This window comes from Rhipicephalus microplus, chromosome 9 (genome assembly GCF_043290135.1).
Source record: "Rhipicephalus microplus isolate Deutch F79 chromosome 9, USDA_Rmic, whole genome shotgun sequence".
Taxonomy (NCBI): Eukaryota; Metazoa; Arthropoda; class Arachnida; order Ixodida; family Ixodidae; genus Rhipicephalus; species Rhipicephalus microplus.
Genome location: NC_134708.1, coordinates 107,031,384 through 107,054,850, shown reverse-complemented (window position 1 = coordinate 107,054,850; position 23,467 = coordinate 107,031,384). Strand labels below are relative to the sequence as shown.

The 23,467-nt window shown below is 47.3% G+C and overlaps 1 protein-coding gene across 5 annotated transcripts in view; it reads right to left on the bottom strand.

The window, feature by feature from the left end:
• Positions 1 to 23,467, bottom strand: part of LOC119164657 (RNA-binding protein 5-A) — a 99,690-nt gene that overhangs the window by 2,291 nt on the left and 73,932 nt on the right. For 4 of the 5 annotated variants that reach the window (XM_075874223.1, XM_037416876.2, XM_075874224.1 and 1 more), the window contains 5 exons: positions 13,753 to 13,969; positions 11,182 to 11,372; positions 8,343 to 8,396; positions 1,683 to 1,789; positions 62 to 191 (listed from right to left, as the gene is read on the bottom strand). In XM_075874223.1, the coding sequence (XP_075730338.1) occupies positions 62 to 191; positions 1,683 to 1,789; positions 8,343 to 8,396; positions 11,182 to 11,372; positions 13,753 to 13,969 (699 nt within the window). The remainder of the gene's footprint in view (positions 1 to 61; positions 192 to 1,682; positions 1,790 to 8,342; positions 8,397 to 11,181; positions 11,373 to 13,752; positions 13,970 to 23,467) is intronic. The other variant, XM_075874226.1, reaches the window with a different exon arrangement.

The following is a 23,467-nucleotide window of genomic DNA, read 5'->3' as shown; positions in this document are numbered from 1 at the left end:
AAGCACCATCACAGCTGACAAAAGCAACGCGGCGGCCCGAACGGCTTGGGAGAGAACATACCTCAACAATGTTAGTGGTGCCAGCGTTGGTCTTTCCAAGCCCCTGTCCCTCCGACCAGCCCATAGCCTTAAGCATTTTGTTGCCGATGTTGTCCTCACCAATGCCTTGCTTGGTGGGCTCCTCGTAGCTCCTGATGGGAACAGCCACACGGGAGATCATTTGTGAGCAATGAAACCGATGAATGCAATTGTTATTAAACCGCGTGCATCTACACCTCGATACTTTGGCAAGCAAATCGTTGAACGAGGTTTCAGGAAAATCATCTGCATTTAAAACCTTGAAATGCTGGCGACATCCACAATTTCAACTTTCTTTTCAACTTCCAAAATACAGTCTAACCTACCTACTACATCCAATGCGGGTAAATCAAATTATCCTTTAGATCAATTAACTTTAAAAACATCGTCATCATCAGCCTGACTACGTCCACTGCAGGTCAAAGGCCTCTCCCTCCCACGATCCACCAATCAACCCGGTTTTGTGCTTCCTGCTGCTATGTTATACCCGCAAACTTCCTAATCTTATCTGCCCACTTAACTTTCTGTCTCCCCTTCGTGTGTTTGCCTTCCCTGAGAATCCAGTCAGTTACCCTTAATGACCAGCAATATTCCTGCCTATGTGCTACATGCGCGGCCCGTTTTCCATTTCATCTTCTTGATTTCAACTATAATATTTTTAATGACGGTTTGTTCCTTGACAAACTCTGCTCTCTTCATGTCTCTTAAGGTTACACCTATCATTTTCATTTCCATCGCTTGCTGCGTCGTCCTCAATTTAAGCTGAAGCCTCCAAGGTTTCTGCTCCGTAGGTAACTATTAACAAGATGCAGCTGTTATATACCTTGCTCTTGAGGGTTAGTGGCAGATTATCTTTCATGATTCGAGAATGCTTGCCGAACGGGATCCAGGCCATCCTTGTTCTTTTAGTTAGTTTTAAATAACTAGATGATTTTAAACAAAACAGTGCTTTAATGTCACTAGACTAGAAAATAAACTAAGATATCTAAGACTACATCAATAACAATATGTGGTGTTTTATGCCCCCAAAACCACCCTATGATCACTAGTGACGCCGTAGCAGAGGGCTCCGAACATTTTGACCATTTGGTGTTCTGTAACGTGCACTGACATCCCACAGTACACTGTCTTCCACCATTTTGCCTCCGTCGAAATTTGATGGCATTGGCCGGGATTCGATCCCACGACCTTCAGGTCAGCAGCCGAGCACCCTAGACAGTGATGGGCAGAGGCGGACGCCATCAAACCTACAACCGTGGGCCATACAAGAAAACCATTAAATGTATGGGGACTATTGGTACCACCACCATTGATCTGACACCTGTTTCGATGTCTTCGTTGTTTAATTCACTCCTTGCAGGACATCACTTCCGTACAGCATCACACATGGCACAACCACAACCGAAAATAATTTTAGTGCCGCTCTCACAGCAACTGTGAGATATATGCATAAGTATTATTACTTTTAATTAGCTCCGACTACTCTAAAGAATGACAAATAGCCAACGCAACTCGGAGCAAATACATTTGACTTCACACAGACAGTCCACTTTTTGCAACTACTAAGTGCCTCCAAATGCAAACTCATCCAAACAGACACTCACTGAATAGCTGGTGCTGCCCTGGCCGTCTTGTCCCGCAAGGTGCCAGCAGCCGGAGGTTCGGGCTGGCCGTACTTTAACCGCCGTTCTCGGGCCCTGTCTCGGTATGCCTGCAGCAACATGGCACTTCAACGCTCCTGTGCACCTAGCACTCTTCAGCACTTTGCCACTGTTAATCAACAGACAATAGGCTGGAAGAATGGGACCATGCAAAATGGGACAAATCGCGATTCTAGGCAGCGAGCGTTCACGCCTTGTAGTCGCATGCTATGGCCTAGCAACTGCCTGGCCTAGTTGCTGTTCAGTCACATTATAAGAAACGTACAAACATAAAAGAGAGTCATGTGGACAAAAGCTTGTTGCATTATCTGTGCAATGTTGATGACACCCTTGCTGCCTGATTAGCCAAACTTAACAGCAAGAAACCTCTTCTTAGGATAAAGAAAACATCAATATCGGAGTGCTGCGAGTGACGAAATGTGAACAATAACTGAAAGTAGGTAATACAGAAATTTGCCAGAAAATAAATGGCCAGCAAAGCTTCTCACAGCTTTTTCGACAGTGCAAATGTTTCTTGATGTGTTTGTGCTTTGACTCTTGTGATGCTGTAGGTGTAGATAAACTGAAGTATACAACCAATGTGTGCAACAGTTTGCTGTGCGGTTCCGAGCACAATTTGGTTGCCAGCCACCCATTTTTAGCCCAAAGTTACAAAAAAGATTCATACATTTTATCGAGAAAGAAGAAAGCTTCACAACTCATGAAAAACTTATCATCATAGTTCATAGATGATCACAAAGTGTTGTTTAAAAATCTGCATGAATTTTCTAGCAGCTTAATGCTCCAGAACGTGTGGATTGACAATTTGGCCCCTTCCACAAAACGTCTTTCAAATCGCAGCTTTTCAAAACGCAAATTCACCCCTCTGCCACAGTCTCCATTAAAACAGATACAGTAGACTCGCGATATATCAAACTCTGATAATTCATACTTAACAAAATTTAATTTTTTTGGTTAGCCCTCTATTCTTTCAATGTATTTAAAAGTCTCTTAATTCATACTTTTTGCAGTTCCGTACCAGAAAATATCTACTGCTTTCCCACTACTGCTTAAAGCTTTGCGTGGTTATGTAACATAACAGTCTAAAAATGAACAATAAGCACCTCAGGCCTTCAAGAAAAAAGGCTTTTCTAGTAAACAAATGTTTGGAACGAAGCACACACATGGTAATCTGTGATGCTTCTCAACTGGTGTAGAGAGCTTTGTGCTCAAGGCACCTACCTACCTATAGCAGTGAAGCAGTTGGCAATCCTGATCATTTAAAAAGGTCTGATCAGCAGTAAACGGTTAATAAACTTGTGGACCTTACACCTCTGCTTTCTGTTCATTGCATGCAGCTAGGGTTTAAAAACACCAAAAAATATCTTTAAAAGTGATAAAATCAATGCCTAATCATATGTATGATGTGACCTCACCCAGAGTCCTTTATCTGAAAACTTCTGATAATTCAAACTTCTTGACAATTCAAACAAAATTCGGAGGTCTCTCCTAGCTTGAATTAACGCAACATCACTCGAAGGCATTACAGTCGATCCTGGATATATCAAACTCAGATATATCAAATTATTGGCTATATCGAACAGTTGAAAAATCCCCTTGAACTGCCCGTGCAAAAGTATGAAACCGGTGCACCCATATGCAGTCGAGCCCACACATAACGGCCCCACTTAAAACGAACTTTTGTTTAAATCGAACAATATCCGCATGACCGTGAAAATATACATTGGTTCAATGGCACAAAATCGCACTTACAACGAACGTCTCGGAGCCCCGTTGATCGGTTACAGCGAACGGAGTCAGCGGTCTGCCGACTTCCCGGGAAACCAATTTCGACCACCGATCAGGCATCGGCGAGGTGCCCATACATTCTTATTGTTAAACGCCGACCTGCTTCCGCGCCCCTCTAGTTACCGTTCTACCCGACCGCTTTTTGTTACGCACCCCTCCGTCGTTTGTTCCCCTGCTACCTGCTACTCTGAGCACCCCGCATCGACAGACGAGGCCCGTGTTTTCACACTGCCATCGATCTTTCGAAGACCGATCGGCCATCTACCCTGTTTTGATAGGTGGTACTGTCGTTGGCGTCGCCTGCCTGAAGTGACCAGACCATTTGCCAACATCGTCGGCCACCAAATGTATCCAATAGTCTGCGTCTAGTGCACGCGCGCACGCTACCCCACCGGCTCTAATTTGCGGTTCGTGTCGTGTTTAGGACTTGTTCTCACTCACTTCGCACTCGACCCAGCATGCCTCCCGCGCGTGTGCGGGAGCGCAAAGACGCCTGTTAAGTTGCGTAGAACGAATCACGAAATATCGAAGTTCTTGATGCCACGCAAACCCACAGGCGCAACGAAACGATTTTTCGACCACGGCCGCCGATTCTTTGAACACTGCCGCGCGCACCGATTCAGGCGGTCATGAACTCTTTCCAAGTTTTTCTATGTGCAAGTTTCCCGGACCTTTCAAGCAAGCTACCCAACCTGCCTCCTTCCCGTGTGTTTTCGTTTTCAAGGTCGCCCTTCCACCGCATCCTCCCCTCTCTTTATCGCAACTCCTTGCCCTTCTCTCGCAAGTCTGCTCACCTCTCTTGATCACAACTCCTTCGCCCGTCTCCACCGCTCCGCGACGCCCACCACGCTGGCTCGAATGAGTTTCGTTTTATGACAGGAAACGGGCCCAGAGCTGTTCCTCGCGCTCTGGCATGTGTGTCGCGTGTGCGCATTTTGCTCGCTCTTGGTGTGCGTGTGTGATCATGATGGCCGACGACAGGACTAGCACGCTTTTTCGTGCTGCTCAAGAAAACGTCGAAAGTGTGACCGCTTGGCTAAGCATAATCAGCGCGTTAGGTGCCGCGTTGCGGAGCGCTTGCTCATAGCTGTTGACCACCTGGCAGCCAACTTGGCGCTTCGGGCGTCCCGGTATTCAGCTGTTGAGATGGTGAATATTTCGTGGGCGGCGGTAACGGCTACATGCGCGCGAAACTGTTCTTGCGAGGCTGACTTCGTCAACGTCGGGCCCGATGCCGAGCCCGAACAGGATTACTGCTGCGGCGATTTGTGGCAGCGCGTCGTCAACTCCGACCTGGGAGAGCGGGTGGTACATCTGTTGCGATGGTTTAATTACGGCCGACGATGATGCCGACACTGCGGAATCGTGCACGGATTAGGACATAGTGAATGAAGTATGTGGCGAGAGCGATCTGGAGGCATCGGATTGCGATAACGACGAAACTTCGGAGCCAGTGCCTCATGCAGCTTATGCCACGGGCCTCGGCGAGCGGGCACCCTGCTGTTTTAAATGAACTTGAGACCGCCCTTATCGATTCTGTTCTTCGAAACACATGCATCACGGACTCTTTGGGGCAAGAAAGTTTGTGTTTTCACTCACAACATTTTTAAAAGCTGTGTTTCACTTACTACGAACTTCGGGATACAGTGAACGGATGTCGCGTCACGCTCAGGTTTGTTGTAAGCGGGCTCGACTGTATCGAACTCCTGCACAGCGGGACATCCGCTATATCGAACGCTGCATCGCGCCGAAGCCCAGAAAATGCATTTTTCCTAGCAAATATTGAATTGAATATTGAAAAATTTTAGACCGTGTTCTAACAAGTTCCGATCTTTTTTCCCGCGCAGGTGATGAAAAAATGGGTGTTATTTGATCGCGCTGATCTGGTTCGTTGCGTGGCACTTGCTACATCTGTACGTTTGATTCGCGATGTGCAAGTCTTAGCGGGCGGACATAATGTTTTCCAAAAGACCGACTGCCGAGGGCACCGAAGTGAGAACGGGAAGTGACTCGGCGATCTCAGTGCAATGTTCGCATGTGGTTCGCATTCCCTTCCTTTTTGTTAGCACATAATGGTATGCAAGCCTGAAAAGCATGGCCTTCGAGATGTGCTACCTTGTCACATATATTTAGTGTTTTCGGTTTCAAAACAAGTCTCGAAGGCTACACTTTTTTTATCTTTTCGCATTAAAGCCGCTAAAAGCAGCGGCTGCCAGCTACAAAGCCATAGTGACAACGATATTGCCATCATGTCGATGGTGAGAACTCGGACGAATTCGGCGTTGTGTCTTTTGCGCCTTGTGGTTTTTGTGCACTTCTCACCTCGTTCCTGATAAATCCTCATTCGAGAGTTTAACTGAACGTTGACCCGCACGTAGCAATAAAAATTATGACTGGCGCTTGGAGCGACGTCAAGTAAAACACTGTGTTGTAAACGTTCCTTGCGGGCCAGGATTGATTGATATGTGGGGTTTAACGTCCCAAAACCACATATGATTATGAGAGACGCCGTAGTGGAGGGCTCCGGAAATTTTGACCACCTGGGGTTCTTTAACGTGCACCCAAATCTGAGCACACGGGCCTACAACATTTCCGCCTCCATCGGAAATGCAGCCGCCGCAGCCGGGATTCGAACCCGCGACCTGCGGGTCAGCAGCCGAGTACCTTAGCCACTAGACCACCGCGGCGGGGCCTTGCGGGCCAGGTGATGACTTCAGGTGCGTCATGACCGCTAACAACGACGTACGGTGTCTCAGTGAAATCTGTGACTTTTCAGCATTTCCGGGCACCATCTTGGGCAGCAGCGACTTGATCGGTACAGGTGACACTGTTGCTGTTTCTGACTGCATTGATACTGAGATTTTCGCTGCCATTGCCGGTGCCGCTGAAGTGTAGCCGTGCGGTTATGAATGTACCAACGCCTTCACTGCGGCCGCCAACCAAGCTTTTGCCACGCTACACAGCTTGCATCGGCATTCTTCGTCAACCGACATTGTGGCCGAAGAAGCTAAGTTCCCTTGTTTGAAAAGCTTCAATGATATTAAGGATGACTGAAACTTAACAGCGCTCAAGAAGCAAGACAAATTTATGGACTAAAGTGCGGTAACTTGCAGTTAGCACCTTGTTTTTGAGCGAATCGTTATCTTAGCTCTTGTAACGATTTCAGAGGCTTGAAGTTCAATTTAGGCCTTAAATATGCATATTTATTTTGTATTTCGCATTCTCGATATATCAAACTATTTAGCGATCCCCTTCGAGTTCGATATATCCGGGATCGACTGTATATGGTTTCAAATACCCCAGCCGTCGCACATTTCGCAAAACTGCATGTGCTGGCAATGGTTCCGGCTCCAAGCCGAGCTCCTGCGATGGCTGCAGAATGCAGCGCCATAGCCATTGGATAAAAATGAAGATGATGCGGCGTCTCTGGCCTAGTGCAGCTCGCGCCCGCTCTGGCACCAGAGCTTGTTCCCGAAGAAGAGCTTCCACACGCATTGGTACAGGCAACAGTGACTAATCAGCTCGTGAATAGAGCATTTTGTAGTTTTCTCAGTTATGGCCGTAATAAGCATTTCACAAACATGCTCACTTAGCAGCTATGAATTACAACTCACGAAATCATTTACAGATTATTCAAATCTACGGGAACAAACTTATCATGCTAGAAATGCAATCTCATTCTTTATCAACTGAGCAAAAACTTCAACAGTGTATCCACAATTCTCTCAACGCTTTTCAATTATTTCTCGACCAGGAAACACTAAAACCAACTACAGCGCAGATTGTCGTCCCGGCGACAGTCTTTCTAACAGTGCAGCAACGACGTCATCACTCCAGTCTTCAAGATCGACTGATCGCGCTACACAACTCCCTTGAAGCACTCGAAACACATAACTTCTTCGCCGAGTCCCACCTTCAGTCGTCTGACGTTTGCATCCTTCTTGGTTTCGCGAACATTCTAAGTAAGTTGTTCAGCGCATAGCACGCACCACAGCGACAGCTAGAGAAAAGGAATTTGTCTCCCCAGTTTATCTGTGAAAACTGTCGGCCCCAAAAAAGGCCCCCCTGATGTTTCGAATTTGCCTGATCTGCGCGGGCGTTAACCTGCCATGGCCATTTGAAAAAAAAAAAAAAAAAGAACATCTGCCACACACGTGCACCGGAGAGCCATACTCATGCACAAAAAACACGAGGCAAGCCACCCTCACAAATGATCACAGGGAGTGGGGCGAGCAAGAGAAAGCACTGAACAAGCACATAGACATGTATAAATCTTGAGGTGACCACGTTGTAACACGAAGTGTTGTCATCTTTGATGACTGTGTAGTAATAACACCCCCAAAAAAAGAAAAAAAAAAACAGCTGCAACTGTCAACTCAGTCAAGAATCATTCACCCATTGACGACGCGACGCAAAAAGGTAGACCATCTTTTTTTATCCAGTGGCCATGGGCGCCATCTTTACCTTTCCTAGATAAGCACAACTAATCTCTCAATGGCTACTCAGAGTAACGGAAACTGATGTCAATAACTGTGCTCCTGCATAAGGCCCTCAACACACATTGTGACTTCTGAGAATTTTAACATGACTGCTTGAGCAATCAAATACAGCATTTGTATTATGAGACGATCACATGCAGCATCTGATGAGCTTTGTGATACATAGAATATGGCACCTCTCAATTTAGGAGACTACTCGTCTGCATACTACCATGTAGTCCATTGTGCACATCAAAAGCAGTCACATTGATATGTTTAAAAGTGATTATCTCAGAATACAGCTCCATTAAAAAGCAAAGAACTGCAGAAGACATACCTGACCCTCTGCACCACCAGAACCTTTCGACAATCGCAGGGCTTCCAGGTTTTGCTGCAATCAGAAAAACAGCAGCACATCAGCAGAGGTCACACAAGACAAGAAGCCCGTCCCAACCTTGTCATCAGCCAATGCAGTAGAATATCGACGATACAAACTTTAAGGTTGTTTTGGATGAGCTGCATTATATAAAATATGCCGTGATTCGGCGTTTATATGAACGGTTTCCCCAGCCATCGTGGATAATACGAACGTGCGATTGATCGCTGCACCCCTGCTGCACAACTCGGCTTGTCTGTGAGAGGAATGTCCGTTCACTCTCAGCCTGAAAGGGAATGAATGCGGCAAAACTAGCCGGAATTTTCCTTGCTTTAGTGGCCAGGGAAACATGTTGTGAGGCTGATGCAAAAAAAAAATTGGTCCAAGACCAATTTTCTCGCCACGCGATAGCATATCGCGTTTTTGCTCCACGACTTTGGCTAGACCTGCTGCTCTAGCTCTCAAACCACGGGATTTAAACAACCAGCCACTAATTCAACATGGCGGCCAAGGCGTCGGCGGGTGCGATGGATCGCATTGACGCTATCGCGAACTACCCGTGCAGCCTGTCAAAACTCACGGCCTTGACAAGGACGTGTTGATCGAGAGCCTGGTTTGGATTATGATGGCTGCAAACACTATAAATAGGAGAAGGTGCAGCAGCAGAAAGTCCTCCCTCCTTAGCGTGTCTCACTTTTGCGCTGCCGGCTGAATTCATCGCCGCCGCTTCGTCCACTCGTGTTGTTTCTGCTGGCGTATCTTCCAAAACAACGTTTGTAAAGGTGTAAACCGTTTTTTTTTAAGTGCTTTGCATGCATGAATAGAACTCAGTATGAACTTCAATGCTCAGGAAACGGGGAAGATTGAATGAATTCTCAAGCAATGATTGCAGCGGTGGCAGTGGCGTGTACCATGAGCAGAATGAATGTGAATGTTTTCGACGGGCGCGGACATGGTTTTCTGGCTGCACTGGCATTTTCACTTGATTTCTTCAGGACAGACTTTTTTCGTTTCGACTCCGCGGCGTGGCTATTCGGCCACTTAAGGGGGCAGACTGGTCTTTGGGACCAAAACGTGACAAATTCATTTTTTAGAATTGACATATTTGGTTTCTGCAAGTATTTTTCTATCTCTGTGCAAATGTTCACACACCAAGAAGAGGGCAATTTTTCTGTAATGTCATTCTAACTGTCCAGATTCATGGTGCTGTTAACATGCAGAAGTTGCGAAAAAAAAAAAAAAAAAAAAAATGGGGAGAGCCGACTTCGAGACTTCTTTGTAATTGGCCCCCACCTGTGTTAGAAGCTCTGCTACGAATTTATGAGCACCTTTATGAGTATTGCAAGACCTGCACACCATGATTGTCGGTTTTTGAAGAAGCTGTGTGTTTTCAGTTTTTTATATTTTTCCCCAAAAAAGTAAATTTACGACTGTTCAATTTTGAGGCCTCAATTTCTCGGCAGCTAGGGCAGGTACAACAATAATTCTTTTTGCAATGGAAATCTGTATGTGTGCAGAATGCAAGTATGGGAGCAGAATTCAGAGCACAAGCCTTTTTAAATAATTACTCATCAAAATTGTAGTAGAATTCCAACTGTTTTCGGAAATGGTTAGTTCATTTTGCTGTAAAATACCCAGGAAGGCCTAAAAACAACAAAAAAACTCTTGCATACTTTCACTCTATAGTCATTAGTCTATGTTGGCACATCTTAAATATCAGTTTTAATTCAGCACTTTTTTTTTCTATGGCAGCCTTAAAAATTTAGGGGGTGAACTTAAGTTATCTCAGGAACAAGATGAGTTACAGGAAAACTAAATAAATATTTGAAATCCGCAGAAAAAACTGCATAATCCTGTGCAGTTTAATCAAGATCACTGAATAAATAAACAAAAAATGTCCCAAGACCGCTCTGCCCTCTTAAGCAGCGAAGTGAGTCAACTTCATATGAGTTTGGTCGCTTTCGCTCCTTTTGATATCAAGTATAAAAGCACCGCGCCAGCATCATGAGCGAGGAAACTGTGGCACTTTATTGAGAGATGGTGAAGGCAGGAAAGTTAAAAAAAAAAACATGATGGACTTTTTTCAGCAAGAAGTGGTTGCCAATAAAGTTCTTGCTATTCTTCAATATCAGCTTTAACTTGCTTTTCGTTCATACGAATTCAGGATGATGATAATATTTTGCGTCTTGCCTTCGAATTCACATCAGCAAGATTCATCAGCGCATGGAGACAGGCCACAAAAGGAACAAAAGGAGTTCCTTTTGTGCCCTGTCTCCATGCGCTGCTTTACACTTCAACATGACCTCAAAAGAGATCACAGTCCAGAGTCCCATGGAAATGGTCCCCTGGCTGCTTGCATGAGGAGCCCACCAGAGCCTCAATACAACCATGCTTCACAAGCTTTGTATAATGGAAAAATTCATTTTCAAAAGAGCATCCCTGCCACGTAGATGAGCTTTCATTTCTATGTTTAAAACACGTTTTTTTTTTTCAAGATACATATTCAAAGCAACTTCTTGAGCTTAGACATTATGTTTTCAGTACTTCTGATGGCGAGATTAGGATGAATTTTTCCCATATAGTACTAATTTAAAACTTGATGTTATCTCATTTGAAACCTCACATTAATTATGTCATTATTATGAACTTAAGGTAGACAATTCTACTGTTAATGTGGAGAAATGGCTCATAACCATTAAAGTTCAATGGCTAAAGATGGACGCATTTTTCCTTTCCCGTGTAGCATCTCTGCTTAAAGAGCACGGTGAGGATACTGCCGGAGGGCACCTCAATCTCTCACCTTGTGGAGTCCCGAGAGCTGGACGTGCTTGGAGAGGACTTCACGGGAGGGGAACTGCCGCTTGCAGAGCAGGCACGCCAGCTTGGTCCAGTCCAGCAGGTGGCTCTCGTCGTTCGACTCTGCCTCGGAGTCCGAATCCGAGCCACCCCCGTACTCGGGCACCAGCGTCTCCCTTGCGCTAGTCACACCGGCTGTGTCGCGGAGAGAGCCGAAAGTCATGTTCTACTCCAGTCCGGCACCAATTCTTTGATCAGTGTAATCTAAATTTTTTTTTTTGAAGATTACAACTCCACTAGCACGAAACCTGAAAAAGTATGTAACATAGGCAACCAAGCCATTTTCTTGGGAATTGCTCACTAGCCAATGTTACAGCAACCAAGCACTTCCATGGCAGTAGCACTCTCTTTTGCACAGCAAATATCAGCTGAATGTAAATTTTTAGAAGTGTTATTCGCAATTTTAGGTGAAGCATCATAATTATTTCTTGTGGTTTATGTTATTTTAGACCTTGTTAGTTGATCTTGTGCTGATTTTGAGAATTGTTAGCTTCGTCTTCAGCCTGCATAGACCGCTGCGTGACCTTGCAACGTGAGATGGTGGCCACACATGACAAAGCCTGGCCCCTCAAATGCTAAGCACTCAGAAAGATGACGCCAGCAATTTATGTAGCGTTTGTTTCAAACAGGATATAAGAGAAAAATTGTGTCAAGCATCTGAACAATCCTGCCACCTGAGTAACTTACATCATTAAGTACTGCCTTTATTCAAACATGGGGCACACTGTTATTTCTCATATAAAGTAGTTTAGAAAATTGTTTGGGATGAGTACCTCATGATCATATTGACGTAAGACAGACGCGGTATTCAAACTACGCGCGCGAGTTCGTATGCCTTCCAAGAGACGAGCGGTCTCATGATGAAACAAGAAAATACTATGACGGTGCATGTTTCCTCAGTATGGAATATCATGAAAAAGAAGTGGCGCACTGCTCGAGGACTTCTTGGAAGTATTCATTCGTTTTTCCGCTCTCCTACGAGATATGCTGCTACATTTTCCTTTATTTTTTTCAGGCACAAATTAGCCCCAATGAATAGTTATTCGTATACCACCTGGATTGTTCATTATAATATTGCCTAATATTGCATTCTTGGGACATTTAACCCCAAAAAATGTTATTATTACTCTTCTGTGTGATTCACATATTTCTGATTGATATGTGGGGTTTAACGTCTCAAAACCACCATATGATTATGAGAGACGCCGTAGTGGAGGGCTCCGGAAATTTCGACCACCTGGGGTTCTATAACGCGCACCCAAATCTGAGCACACGGGCCTACAACATTTCCGCCTCCATCGGAAATGCAGCCGCCGCAGCCGGGATTCGAACCCGCGCCCTGCGGGTCAGCAGCCGAGTACCTTAGCCACTAGACCACCGTGGCGGGGCGATTCACATATTTCTCTTTTTTGTTGCACAATCATACTGAAGAACAGCCACTTACATATTTTACAGACTTGTTGGATAGTTCCGACTTCATACGTGAACCATCAAGGCTCTCTCATTCATTTTGGCAACCCATATTAGATAAATTTATGCCCAAAAGTTTAGTTTTCCAGACTAAATCACTTGTGTTGAGCCATGCTGCTCGAGTTTGAAGGTCACCATGTTGAATTTCACGTTGGCTTGGTCAAGTTTGGCTTGCAGTAACTAGCTGTGTTGCCTCCAAGATTTGAAACATGCACAATTTTCCAGTTTCGGAGGCTGTGTTAGACCTTCCTTGACTGGCAAAACTGTTTTGGGGACGCAACTTTTCTTTTTCAGTCAGTCATATCTTCATCATAATAAGGCTTTCTCGTTTTGCTTTTTTTGTTTGTTTTTCCAGTTGTCATTCTCCACATGGTCGTATCGGTGATGTGCTAAGTATTTTTGAGCTGTCGTGCGTGTCACATGTTTCCTGCTGCTGCGTTGCCAAGTAGTACCCCGTGGTTACGGTACAAGGGCTACAAACATTTCTAGCCACCATAGTTACAGTGCTCAGCTACCGACCAAAAACATGCGAATTCAATCGCTGCCACAACGGTAGTGTTTCGATGGAGACGAAACGCTGGAGGCTCGCATACTGTGCAATGTCAGTGCACGCTAAAGAACCCTAGACTGTGTCGTTAAATCCCACCAAACAGACAAGACACTGCGTGCATCTTTTTGTGACTGGCCTCACGTTTTTGTGTGCTCAGTGCCATGGAGCCACGAACTGTGCTGCCCGCAGCGGTCGATGGCACCTATTGCCCATGTGCTACAACCAAACATGCCTGTCCCCATGCACACTATTAAGCAGGGCATAGTCGCGGATTTTATTTAAGCTGCTCTTATCCAAATAAACTTCATTTTCATGTTTTAACCATTTTATGATCTGTTGGATTTTTCTATCTTGAAGTCCTCGCCAAGTTCGGAAAATCAGACAATAACAGCAATGAATTACCAACTAGCCCAGAATGCTGGTCTCATTAGGTTTACGAATGCTTGCAACACATGGTTCTTGTGAACAGTGGCGCCAAAAAAAGTCTTGTCTCACCGGCAACCAAGGGGCTATCGGGCACAGAGGGCTGCAGCAGGCTTCCACCGAAGGCGATGCGGTCCACAGTGACGGTCTGGTGCTTCTCGAGAATGGCAAAGCCCGCATCGGCCGCCGCCGATTGCCGCTCGTCAGCCAAGCTTTGTGCGGAGGCCACCAGGCCCTGCTTGGCGTTCTCCTTCTTCTGGTTGAGCGTCTTGGCCCAACGTTCCATGTCCTGCAATTACGGGTCAAGAGATGAAAAATTGGTTAACAGGTGTTATTGGAGCTGAAGTTTCGACAGGGGGACTCGTCTCTTTCAAGCTTGAAACTACAAGAAGAGCTCATTATATTTGAACTCGGTCCTATCAAATATGTTTAATATAACCCAACAAACGGTCCTGGCACAACCCTGTGTATTGCAATGGGGAAAAACTCCCAATAATTCAAACATGTCAGTATCTACAAGGGTCAATCACAGCCCCCAGTTTTTATTGCTGGGGGCTGTAATTCAGCCTAGTGTGATCACAATGCGTGGCAGAACGAAACCGAATTTACTACAGATGCAAAACGATGAAAGAGTAGTATTTCTCAACAGATGAGAATTCGGAAACTGCACTGGAGCTCTTGGGCAATCTGCAAACGATGCTCGTGGAGTTGCAAGTGAAAAAAGTTTACTTAACAATTTCAAATCCCTGACTACCCTTTGAGTTTGATTTTGTTATCACTGCATGGAAGTAAATGTGTTCTGGAGCATAAATAGATTCACATAATCAACAGCCTGATTGCTCACATGAGTGCATGTTAATGCTTGTTTCTGGTGTATCACTCAATCATTCATTTCTGTTCACTGTTGGAACTCCATGGACCTAACTTGCAAAATTACCTGCCACAATGCATAGTATTACTTATTTCATGATAACAAGTACAAAGGTGGCTTCTCTGGCCTCAGCCTGCACAGTGTAGCATGATGCCCGTAGATTCTCGTGCTTGCCTGCTACCGTATTTACTCGATTCTACCGCGCCCTCGATTGTAACGCGCACCCTATTTCCACCGCGAAAAAAAAAAAAAAAAAAAAACGTAAGACATCGATACAACGCGCACCCATTTTTCTCGCTGGCCCGCACGATCACACCACTCGAAAAAACGACTCCTTTCGGGAGCGTCTTCCATTTAATATGAGGTACGGGCGAAGCTTGTGCCCATCTGACGTGTAACAGAGCATTGCCGTCACTGTAGTTTTACCGTGGACCAATGTCAGCACGCGAACTTGCTTCGCCCCCTTCTTCTCGACGGTTGTGGTGCCAGGCATGTCGAAGTAAAGAGGCGTCTGATCGGCATTCCCGATTTGCCCAAGCAGGTAGCCGTTGTTGCGCCGCAAGTTTAGGACGAACCTCTGAAAACTGTGAAGCTTTTCATCGTACTCCTCCGCAAAACTTTTCGCATATGCATGTTCCCCTTCGGAGGGAAAAGCCTTTCCTTTTCATAAAGTTAGTTAGCCAGCACCTGCTCGCTTTAAACTGGCTCCACATTAGACCTTTTTCTAAGACTAATTGCATAGCCCGCACTTGGAGCAGTTCTGTCGTCACGAGCCGCTCTGCCGCTCAAGCAACAACTCGCCGAGCAGCTCTTTAATTTGCGGAAACCGACCCTGCTGTGGTCCACTGAAGCCTTTGCGTGAAGCTTTGCTGTCGACAATCTTCTGCGTTTGTTTCCGCCGATCCCGCACGCACGTTTCGGGAACTCCGAACGACCGCGATGCGGCCCGATTTCCGTCCGTTTCCGCACACGCGATGGCTTTTCTTTTAAAAGCGGCATCGTGGTGCACTAGTTTTTGGAGTCGGTCCTTCCACGCCGTCGATGCTAATGCACTACTAGATGACGAACTTCTCAGCACACGTACGAAGTGCCGCACATGGGAAACACATAGGCAGAAATGGCTGACGCGCCATGCCGACGCACGTAGGGGGCGGCCATTTTGGATTTGCCGATGGCAACAGATTGAACGTATTTTTTTTTTTCGTACTCGATTCTAACGCGCATGCGATTTATGAACTCGCTTAACCGGAAAAAAGGTGCGCGTTAGATCCGAGTAATTACGGTAATTCAAAGTTCATTTTACTCATTACATGCACAGCAGGCAATGCCCAAATCAACGCCTCCTTTATTTCATTCAATGCCAGTGCAAATGCACACTCATCAATGGGAGCCAACCGTCCACCCTAGTTCAGAGAATGGTCGTGATGCGACGGCACATGAGGAGCAGGGCTGCCTGCATTACACGTGCTTCCGAGTGCTTTTCCTCGGAGACACGAAAGACGTGGGTCCCTCTCACATACCATACGTCTGTCAGATTTGTTCTTTCGTGCTCCTTTTTTGTGGCTGGAAGCGGTGCCACCACCACCTCACAGCATTACTTATGCAGCGGTGTCACCATGACGCATCTCCATTGGTGGCATGCATAACGCCACAAACGACGGCACGCTATCTCAGAACACCGAATCACTTTCAGAGCCGGTGTGACGGCCAACGTTGCGATAACGAGGAATACAAGACGCTGCGCCACTGATCTGTACAAAACTGAACAAAAAAAAGTACTTTTTATTATTCTCGTCATGAAGCACTGCATGGGGGGCACTTTTCCCCATGACCGCAATGCACGTACGAAGGCTAGACAATGGGCGAGAGCAGAAAAGGGCTAGTGGAGAGGGTGGTGGACAGCTGGATTGGGCGCATCTGGCTGGCATTGATAAAATAGAGGAGGGGCTGCCAAAATGCTACAACAGATGTCTCACTGCTTCCGTACATGACCAATGTGCATGAAAGATGCGGTCTGTGTCATTGTCTAATGCATAGGCTTGTGAGAATATATGAATGCCTCGAATATTCCAACGGTTATTAGTGTATTTGAAATGAATGAATAAATGTATACAGTTAAACCTGCCTATAATGAACCTCCATATAACAGAGTTTTTATATTCCTCGCTGTTGCTCCATAGAAGCACATGTATTTGCGACCTCTATGTAACAAAATAACAGCGGGAGACAATCTAATATAACGAATTTTCCTCACGGACAATCTAGGAATTTGGTCCGCATTTTGTCATTTTGGTACAAGCATGCACCTTCCGCGGCTGCCCTGCCACTGACGAACGGCGCGCATGAGCGAGCGCGATGCGGGCCTGCACGCAACGAGCCGAGCCGGCGTTGCCTCCACCCGCACTCTCATTGCCATGGGCGCACGTGTGCCCCGCCCCCACACCTTAAACCGAAATAAAAAAAATAGTAAAATTAACCGAATAGTTTTCCGAGGTATCCGTGTCATTCGCTCTTATTTTCGTCGCCGTGCGCGCGTGCATAGTTTCACAGCACGCACATAGTATGGCCCCTGACGACATTCAGCTTTGCTTTTTTTTTTATTGCGATATAGCAATTATATAAACAGTCTCGGCTAGTTGTTTACCGGCGCCGCAGCTGTCATTCACTGTAAGTATATATATATATATTGTGAGCGCTGACTACGTACTTCATCTTCCTCTGTATGACCAAACCATTGCAGTGATCATCATCGTATGTCACGCAGGCTGGCTCGTGTGTCTGGATTAAAAAAATAACCTGGTTGCTGCCGTACCGGACGTGGTCTCATAAGTGGTGGAGCGTGCTTTGGTTCCCACGTCCTCCTGCTCTACCCGTCACCTCTGGAGCTCCGGTATGGTCGATGGTTGTGCCCTCAAGCAACAGCGATGGCAGAACCCAACGCGCCCGCTGCTGCAACCGCTCCTTCTCAGCCACCTAGGCTTCACTACACCGTGAGTACCTCTCATCGAGACCCTCCGGTATTTTCCGGCCTTCGCAACGAAGACGTCGAAGAATGGCTCGACAGTTATGATCGAACCAGCGTTTGTAATTATTGGGACGGGGCGCACAAACTGTGCTTTGTTCCTTTTTACCTCGATGGCGTCGCTAAAACCTGGTATTACAACCACGAGAGCGACTTCTCCAATTGGTCGGCCTTCATGGGGCATCTCCGTCAGGTATTTGGCACGCCTGCAGGATGTTCTGTAGTAGCAAAACAGAAGCTCGCAACCCGCATCCAGGGGGACGACGAATCGTATACGTCCTACATTGAAGATATTCTGGCTCTCTGTCGCCGAGCACAAAATGACATGACGGAGGCCGATCGCATCCGTCATCTACTGAAGGGTATCAACTCTGTGGCTTTCAATGCTCTCGTGATCCAGAATCCGACTACCGCCCGGGACGTCATCACTACATGCCAACGGCTGGACGTGCTTCATTCCACGCGTCTTCCACATGCCTCTTGCGACGCTCGCTTTACCAAAGAGCATGAATTGCGGGCCCTTATCCGCACAATTGTCAGAGAAGAACTTCACGGCCTTATTCCAGGCAACCCAACCATTGTGACTGTCCGCACACCTCCTCCCAACCTGCGAGAGATAATCAAGGACGAACTGGCATCAATGACAAGCGCTGAACATGCCCCGTCTCCTGTGCGCGCTTCCCAGTGCCTTCGTACGCAGAAGTTGCATCGCGGGCCCCTGCACCAATTCCAACCGTGCCTGCGGACATCGGATGCGACCATGTGGCTGCGATGACAACGCAAGTGCCAAGGCCACGCGACTATTCTACATGGCGTCCTCCGCGCCCCATCTGCTTCTACTGTGGCATAAGGGGTCATATATCCCGTTTCTGCCGCCGCCGTCAGCAGGATGAACGACGTGGTTACCCAGCTTACGAGAGAGACTTTGCCCTGAGACCCGATGAATACGATCCCGCACCGTATTCATCCACCTCCCGCCAGTCGCCCTCCCCTCCACGGTCTCATGCGCCTCATCCTCCTCGTTCGTCTCGCCGCTGTTCTCCGTCACCGTTTCGGCGTACGTCATCACCCCTGCGTCCCGCGCCGATCTCTCTGGATTCGGAAAACTAGAAGGTGCAGTTTTTGGAGGGGAAACTGCTTGTTGTCGGAACGTTACAACTCCTCCGTCTCGTCCAGCTAATTTACTACCTGTTTGTGTGGAAGGTGTTTTTGTTGACGCCCTTATAGACACTGGAGCCGCAATTTCGGTAATTGATCGTGAATTGTGTTTTCGTCTGCGTAAAGTGCGAACTCCTTATGCCGGTCCCATGTTATGCGGCGCTAATGACAGTCCAATTTGCCCGACCGGTTTGTGCACTGCTCGTGTTCTCATCGATGGAATCCGTCATCACATACAATTGGCTGTGCCGTCTTCGTGCGCTCATGAGATAATCTTAGGCTGGGACTTCTTGTCAGTGGCGTCTGCTGTAATTTCGTGTGGTCAGCCCCTCATTCGTATTACGGACACTGAGCTTTCTTCTGCTGCCGACCTTTCGTCGCCCAACCTTGTGACAACTGCGGATTTCCTCCTGCCTCCCGGTCAAGAACGTGTCCTTACGATCAAGTCACGAGACATTCTAGATGGTGACGCTGTGGGTGTTCCTTGCCAGCGCTGCATTTTTCGAGGGATCACCATCGCATCTTGTTTAGTGCAGTTCTCCCGTGGTTATGCAAGCATCACAGCCTGCAACACGACGCCAGAACCACTTCTTTTGCCAGAGGGAACCACTGTTGCCAGCATTACCGAAGAGGCAGCACTTTGCGTCGTCACTGGTTCATCTGCTTCGTCATTCTCCAAGTGTATGCCAGCGGAAGATGCATTTTCTGCTCTCAAGGCCACTTTATGTGAACATCTCAACCCAACGCAAACTGATGCCTAGCTAGCGTTATTAATGAATCATAAAACTTGCTTTGACGTTTGTTCCGAAGGTCTGGGTCAAACAACAGTGACCGCCCATCGTATCGACACCGACGGATCCCGTGTGATTCGCCGCCGCCCTTACCGTGTGTCGGCTTCTGAACGCAAGCTTATAGAAGAACAAGTCAACGACATGCTCGCGCGCAACGTCATCAGGCCTTCGACAAGCGCATGGTCTTCTCCTGTCGTACTAGTGAAAAAAAAAGGATGGCTCGGTACGGTTTTGCATTGATTACAGATCACTCAACAAAATCACTCGTAAGGATGTCTACCCAATGCCTCGCATTGACGACGCTCTTGATACTTTACAAGGTGCCGAGTACTTTTCAAGTTTCGAGCTGCGCTCCGGTTATTGGCAGATTCCAATGCACGAGCCTGATAAAGAGAAGACTGCTTTTGCTACGCCAGATGGTCTCTTTGAATTCAATGTGATGCCTTTTGGCCTGTGCAATGCCCCAGCCACATTCGAACGGATGATAGACACGGTACTGCGGGGATTAAAATGGAAGACCTGCCTTTGCTACCTGGACGACATTGTCATCTTTTCGTCCAGCTTCTCACAGCAACTGGAACGGCTAGATGAAGTCCTCACGTGTTTAGCTAAGGCCGGTCTCCAGCTCAACACTAAGAAGTGTCGGTTTGCCAGTCACAGCATCAAGGTATTAGGTCACGTCGTCAGTAAACATGGCGGTGAGCCCGATCCCGACAAGGTTGCCGCGGTACTGCACTTTCCTACACCATCCACACAGAAAGACCTCCGCAGCTTCCTTAGCTTGGCGTCGTATTTCCGCCGCTTTGTACGTGATTTCGCTACTATTGCGGCTTCTCTGCACAAACTTCTGACCACGAGCGCACCCTTTGTCTGGTCGGATGACTGCGAAGCCGCTTTTCACACCCTCAAGCAATGCCTCACATCACGGCCAGTGCTTTGCCATTTCGACCCTACAGCACCTACTGTGCTACACACTGACGCAAGTGGACTTGGCATCGGTGCTGTCCTTCTTCAGCGGAACCATGCTTCCGAAGAACAAGTCGTGGCCTACGCGAGCCGTACTCTGTCACCTGCTGAGCGAAACTACAGCATCACTGAGCAAGAATGTCTCGCCATCGTGTGGTCCGTACAAAAGTTTCGCCCTTATTTATATGGCCGGCATTTCACAATAGTGACTGACCATCATGCTCTGTGTTGGTTATCATCTCTCAAAAATTTGTCGGGACGCCTTGCCCGTTGGGTACTACGATTGCAAGAGTATGACTGCAGCGTCACATATAGGTCGGGTCGAGAGCACCAAGATGCCGACGCTTTGTCACGTTGCCCGCTCTTGCAAAGCGACGAAGTATCACCTTCCATCTGTTCATCACCGCCCACCGAAGTGACCAAACAGACGGCTGCTGCTTCGAAGCAGTTAGTTGCCTCGGCGGACCTTCTTTCGTCCACAGATCTCGCTTCGCTCCAACATGCCGATACCTACTGCCGCACAATCATCGATCGGCTCACTGGCTTATCGCGTGCTCCAAACAGCCGCCTAAGACAACAACTTGCCCGTTTCAAGCTTCAAGAGGGAACATTATGTCGGCAAATTTACCATCCTCTGGGTAACCAATGGGTTCCCGTCATTCCTCGCTCACTTCGTCTGGAAGTTTTACAAGCGTTTCATGACGATGCGACAGCTGGCCACTTAGGGTTCCACAAGACCTACGACCGCCTCAAGACTCGCTGCTTTTGGCCTGGCCTCTCCACTTCTGTCGCCAAGTACGTCGCTTCCTGCGCGTCATGCCAGCACCGAAAATGTACCACGCCTCTTCCCGCGGGGCCATTGCAACCACTGCCGTGCCCGTCCACTCCCTTTGAATTTGTCGGCATAGACTTATACGGACCTCTTCCGCTTACGCCAGCCGGTCACCGTTGGATTGTTACTGCCGTAGACCACCTTACTCGCTACGCGGAGACGGCAGCTCTTTCATCTGGTGCTACCTCTGAAGTAGCCGATTTTTTCCTTCGCGCCATTATTTTACGACATGGCGCACCGCGTGTGCTCCTTAGTGACCGTGGCAAGACATTTCTTTCATATGTCCTTGCTGAAGTCTTACAGGCCTCTAACACCATCCACAAGACCACATCAGCGTATAACCCAGAAACTAATGGTCTGACTGAGCGTTTTCACCGAACTTTGTCGGACATGATCTCTATGTACGTGCAACCGGATCTCAAAAACTGGGACACAATACTTCCTTTCGTCACGTTCACATATAATACTGCCATACAGCGTACGACAAATTTCAGCCCTTTTTTTCTCGTGTATGGCCGTGTACCGACTTTTGTTCTGGACACCACCTTTTTGTCCACATCTTCCAATCCATCTTCATCTCTCCCGGAAGAGTTCGCCGCTCGCGTCGCCCGCTGCCGTGAAATCGCCCGCGCCAACACTGCTACCATTCAGGACAAGAGAAAAATCGACATTGATGCGAAGCGTCGAGTTGTTGTGTTCCGCCCAGGCGACGAAGTCCTTTTGTGGACACCTGTTCGTGTACCTGGGCTCTGCGAAAAATTCCTTCACCAATATCTCGGTCCATACACCGTCCTGGAACGAACATCTGAAGTCAACTATCGCGTTGCTCCTGTCAACGCGGCTCCTGATCGCCGTCGCCGCCACACCGAGATCGCCCACGTCTCTCGACTGAAACGATATATTCGGCGTCCCAACCCTTTCTAACTTGCTGCCCTCTTTCGCGAAGGGGGGAAAATAGTGTGAGCGCTGACTACGTACTTCATCTTCATCTGTATGACCAAACCATTGCAGTGATCATCATCGTATGTCACGCAGGCTGGCTCGCTGGCTCGTGCGTCTGGATTAAAAAAATAACCTGGTTGCTGCCGTACCGGACGTGGTCTCATAACATATATATATATATATATATATATATTAAAATTAAAAAAAAAAAAGCCCCTCGCACTCGGCGCCCAGCTTGTTACGATGCGCCAGCACGCGCTTATCACCCATGCTACTTTGCCCGGCGGAGGGGGACAACCGCGTGCCTTCGACCTTGGCCGGAATGATTGGGTTTAGTTGCAAGGCACACAAAGCTCACTTTGCTGGATAGACAGGCGCCGTTTGCAAAAAGAGTGCGCTTTTCAAACACAGTGAAGTAACAAATGGGGTATTTGTTAGTTCGCACTTATATTGTTATATTGTTAGTTCACACTTATATTGACAGGAGCCGCGTAGCTGTGATTACATTTCGTGCCTCGTTTTTTTTTTCTTAAACAGCGCGTTAAGTGTTAAGCGGTAAACGTCGTTCACTCTCGTCCAGTGTATGTTGCTTTTGCGCGTCATTTGTGCTTGAGCAGCGGGCTGCATGCTTCGATCTGCTTGCCGTTATCAGTGTTACATTCCAAGTTGTCATTGCTTCGCCCTTGCAGCGAAACTCTGACTTTATTTAATTTCGGAAAACCGTGTGGTTACCGCCTAGGGGTTGTCAGATAAGGCGCTGATGGAAACTCTCAGAGACCACGGTGACGCTGGTGTGAGCAAATACGGCCGCTCCAGGGTGAAGCGCTTTTTTCACACCATCCCGTCGCCTGGTACTCGCCGAGATAGCTAGCGCGCCAGAACCGCGACCACCCTTAAAATTCAAGTTCATTATTGCTACTCAAGTGATCCCCCCTCCCCGCGTTGTTTCACGCTTGTTCAAGACGGGTGGTTTACTTTGAACATTCGACAGCAGTGTTAACACATGGGAGATGTTATTTTATGCACTTTCTGGGCGATAGGGATGGGCAGACTCATTTGTTCTCTGTGAGCGCTTTTGCGCTTTTACCCACTTGTGAAAGTTACTATGCGCGGGGGCATGTTATCAATCTGGACTTGTTAAGGAACATGGCGGCGATGGCAAAAACCTGCCGAGTGTGTCCATATAATTGCTATCACAATAATAC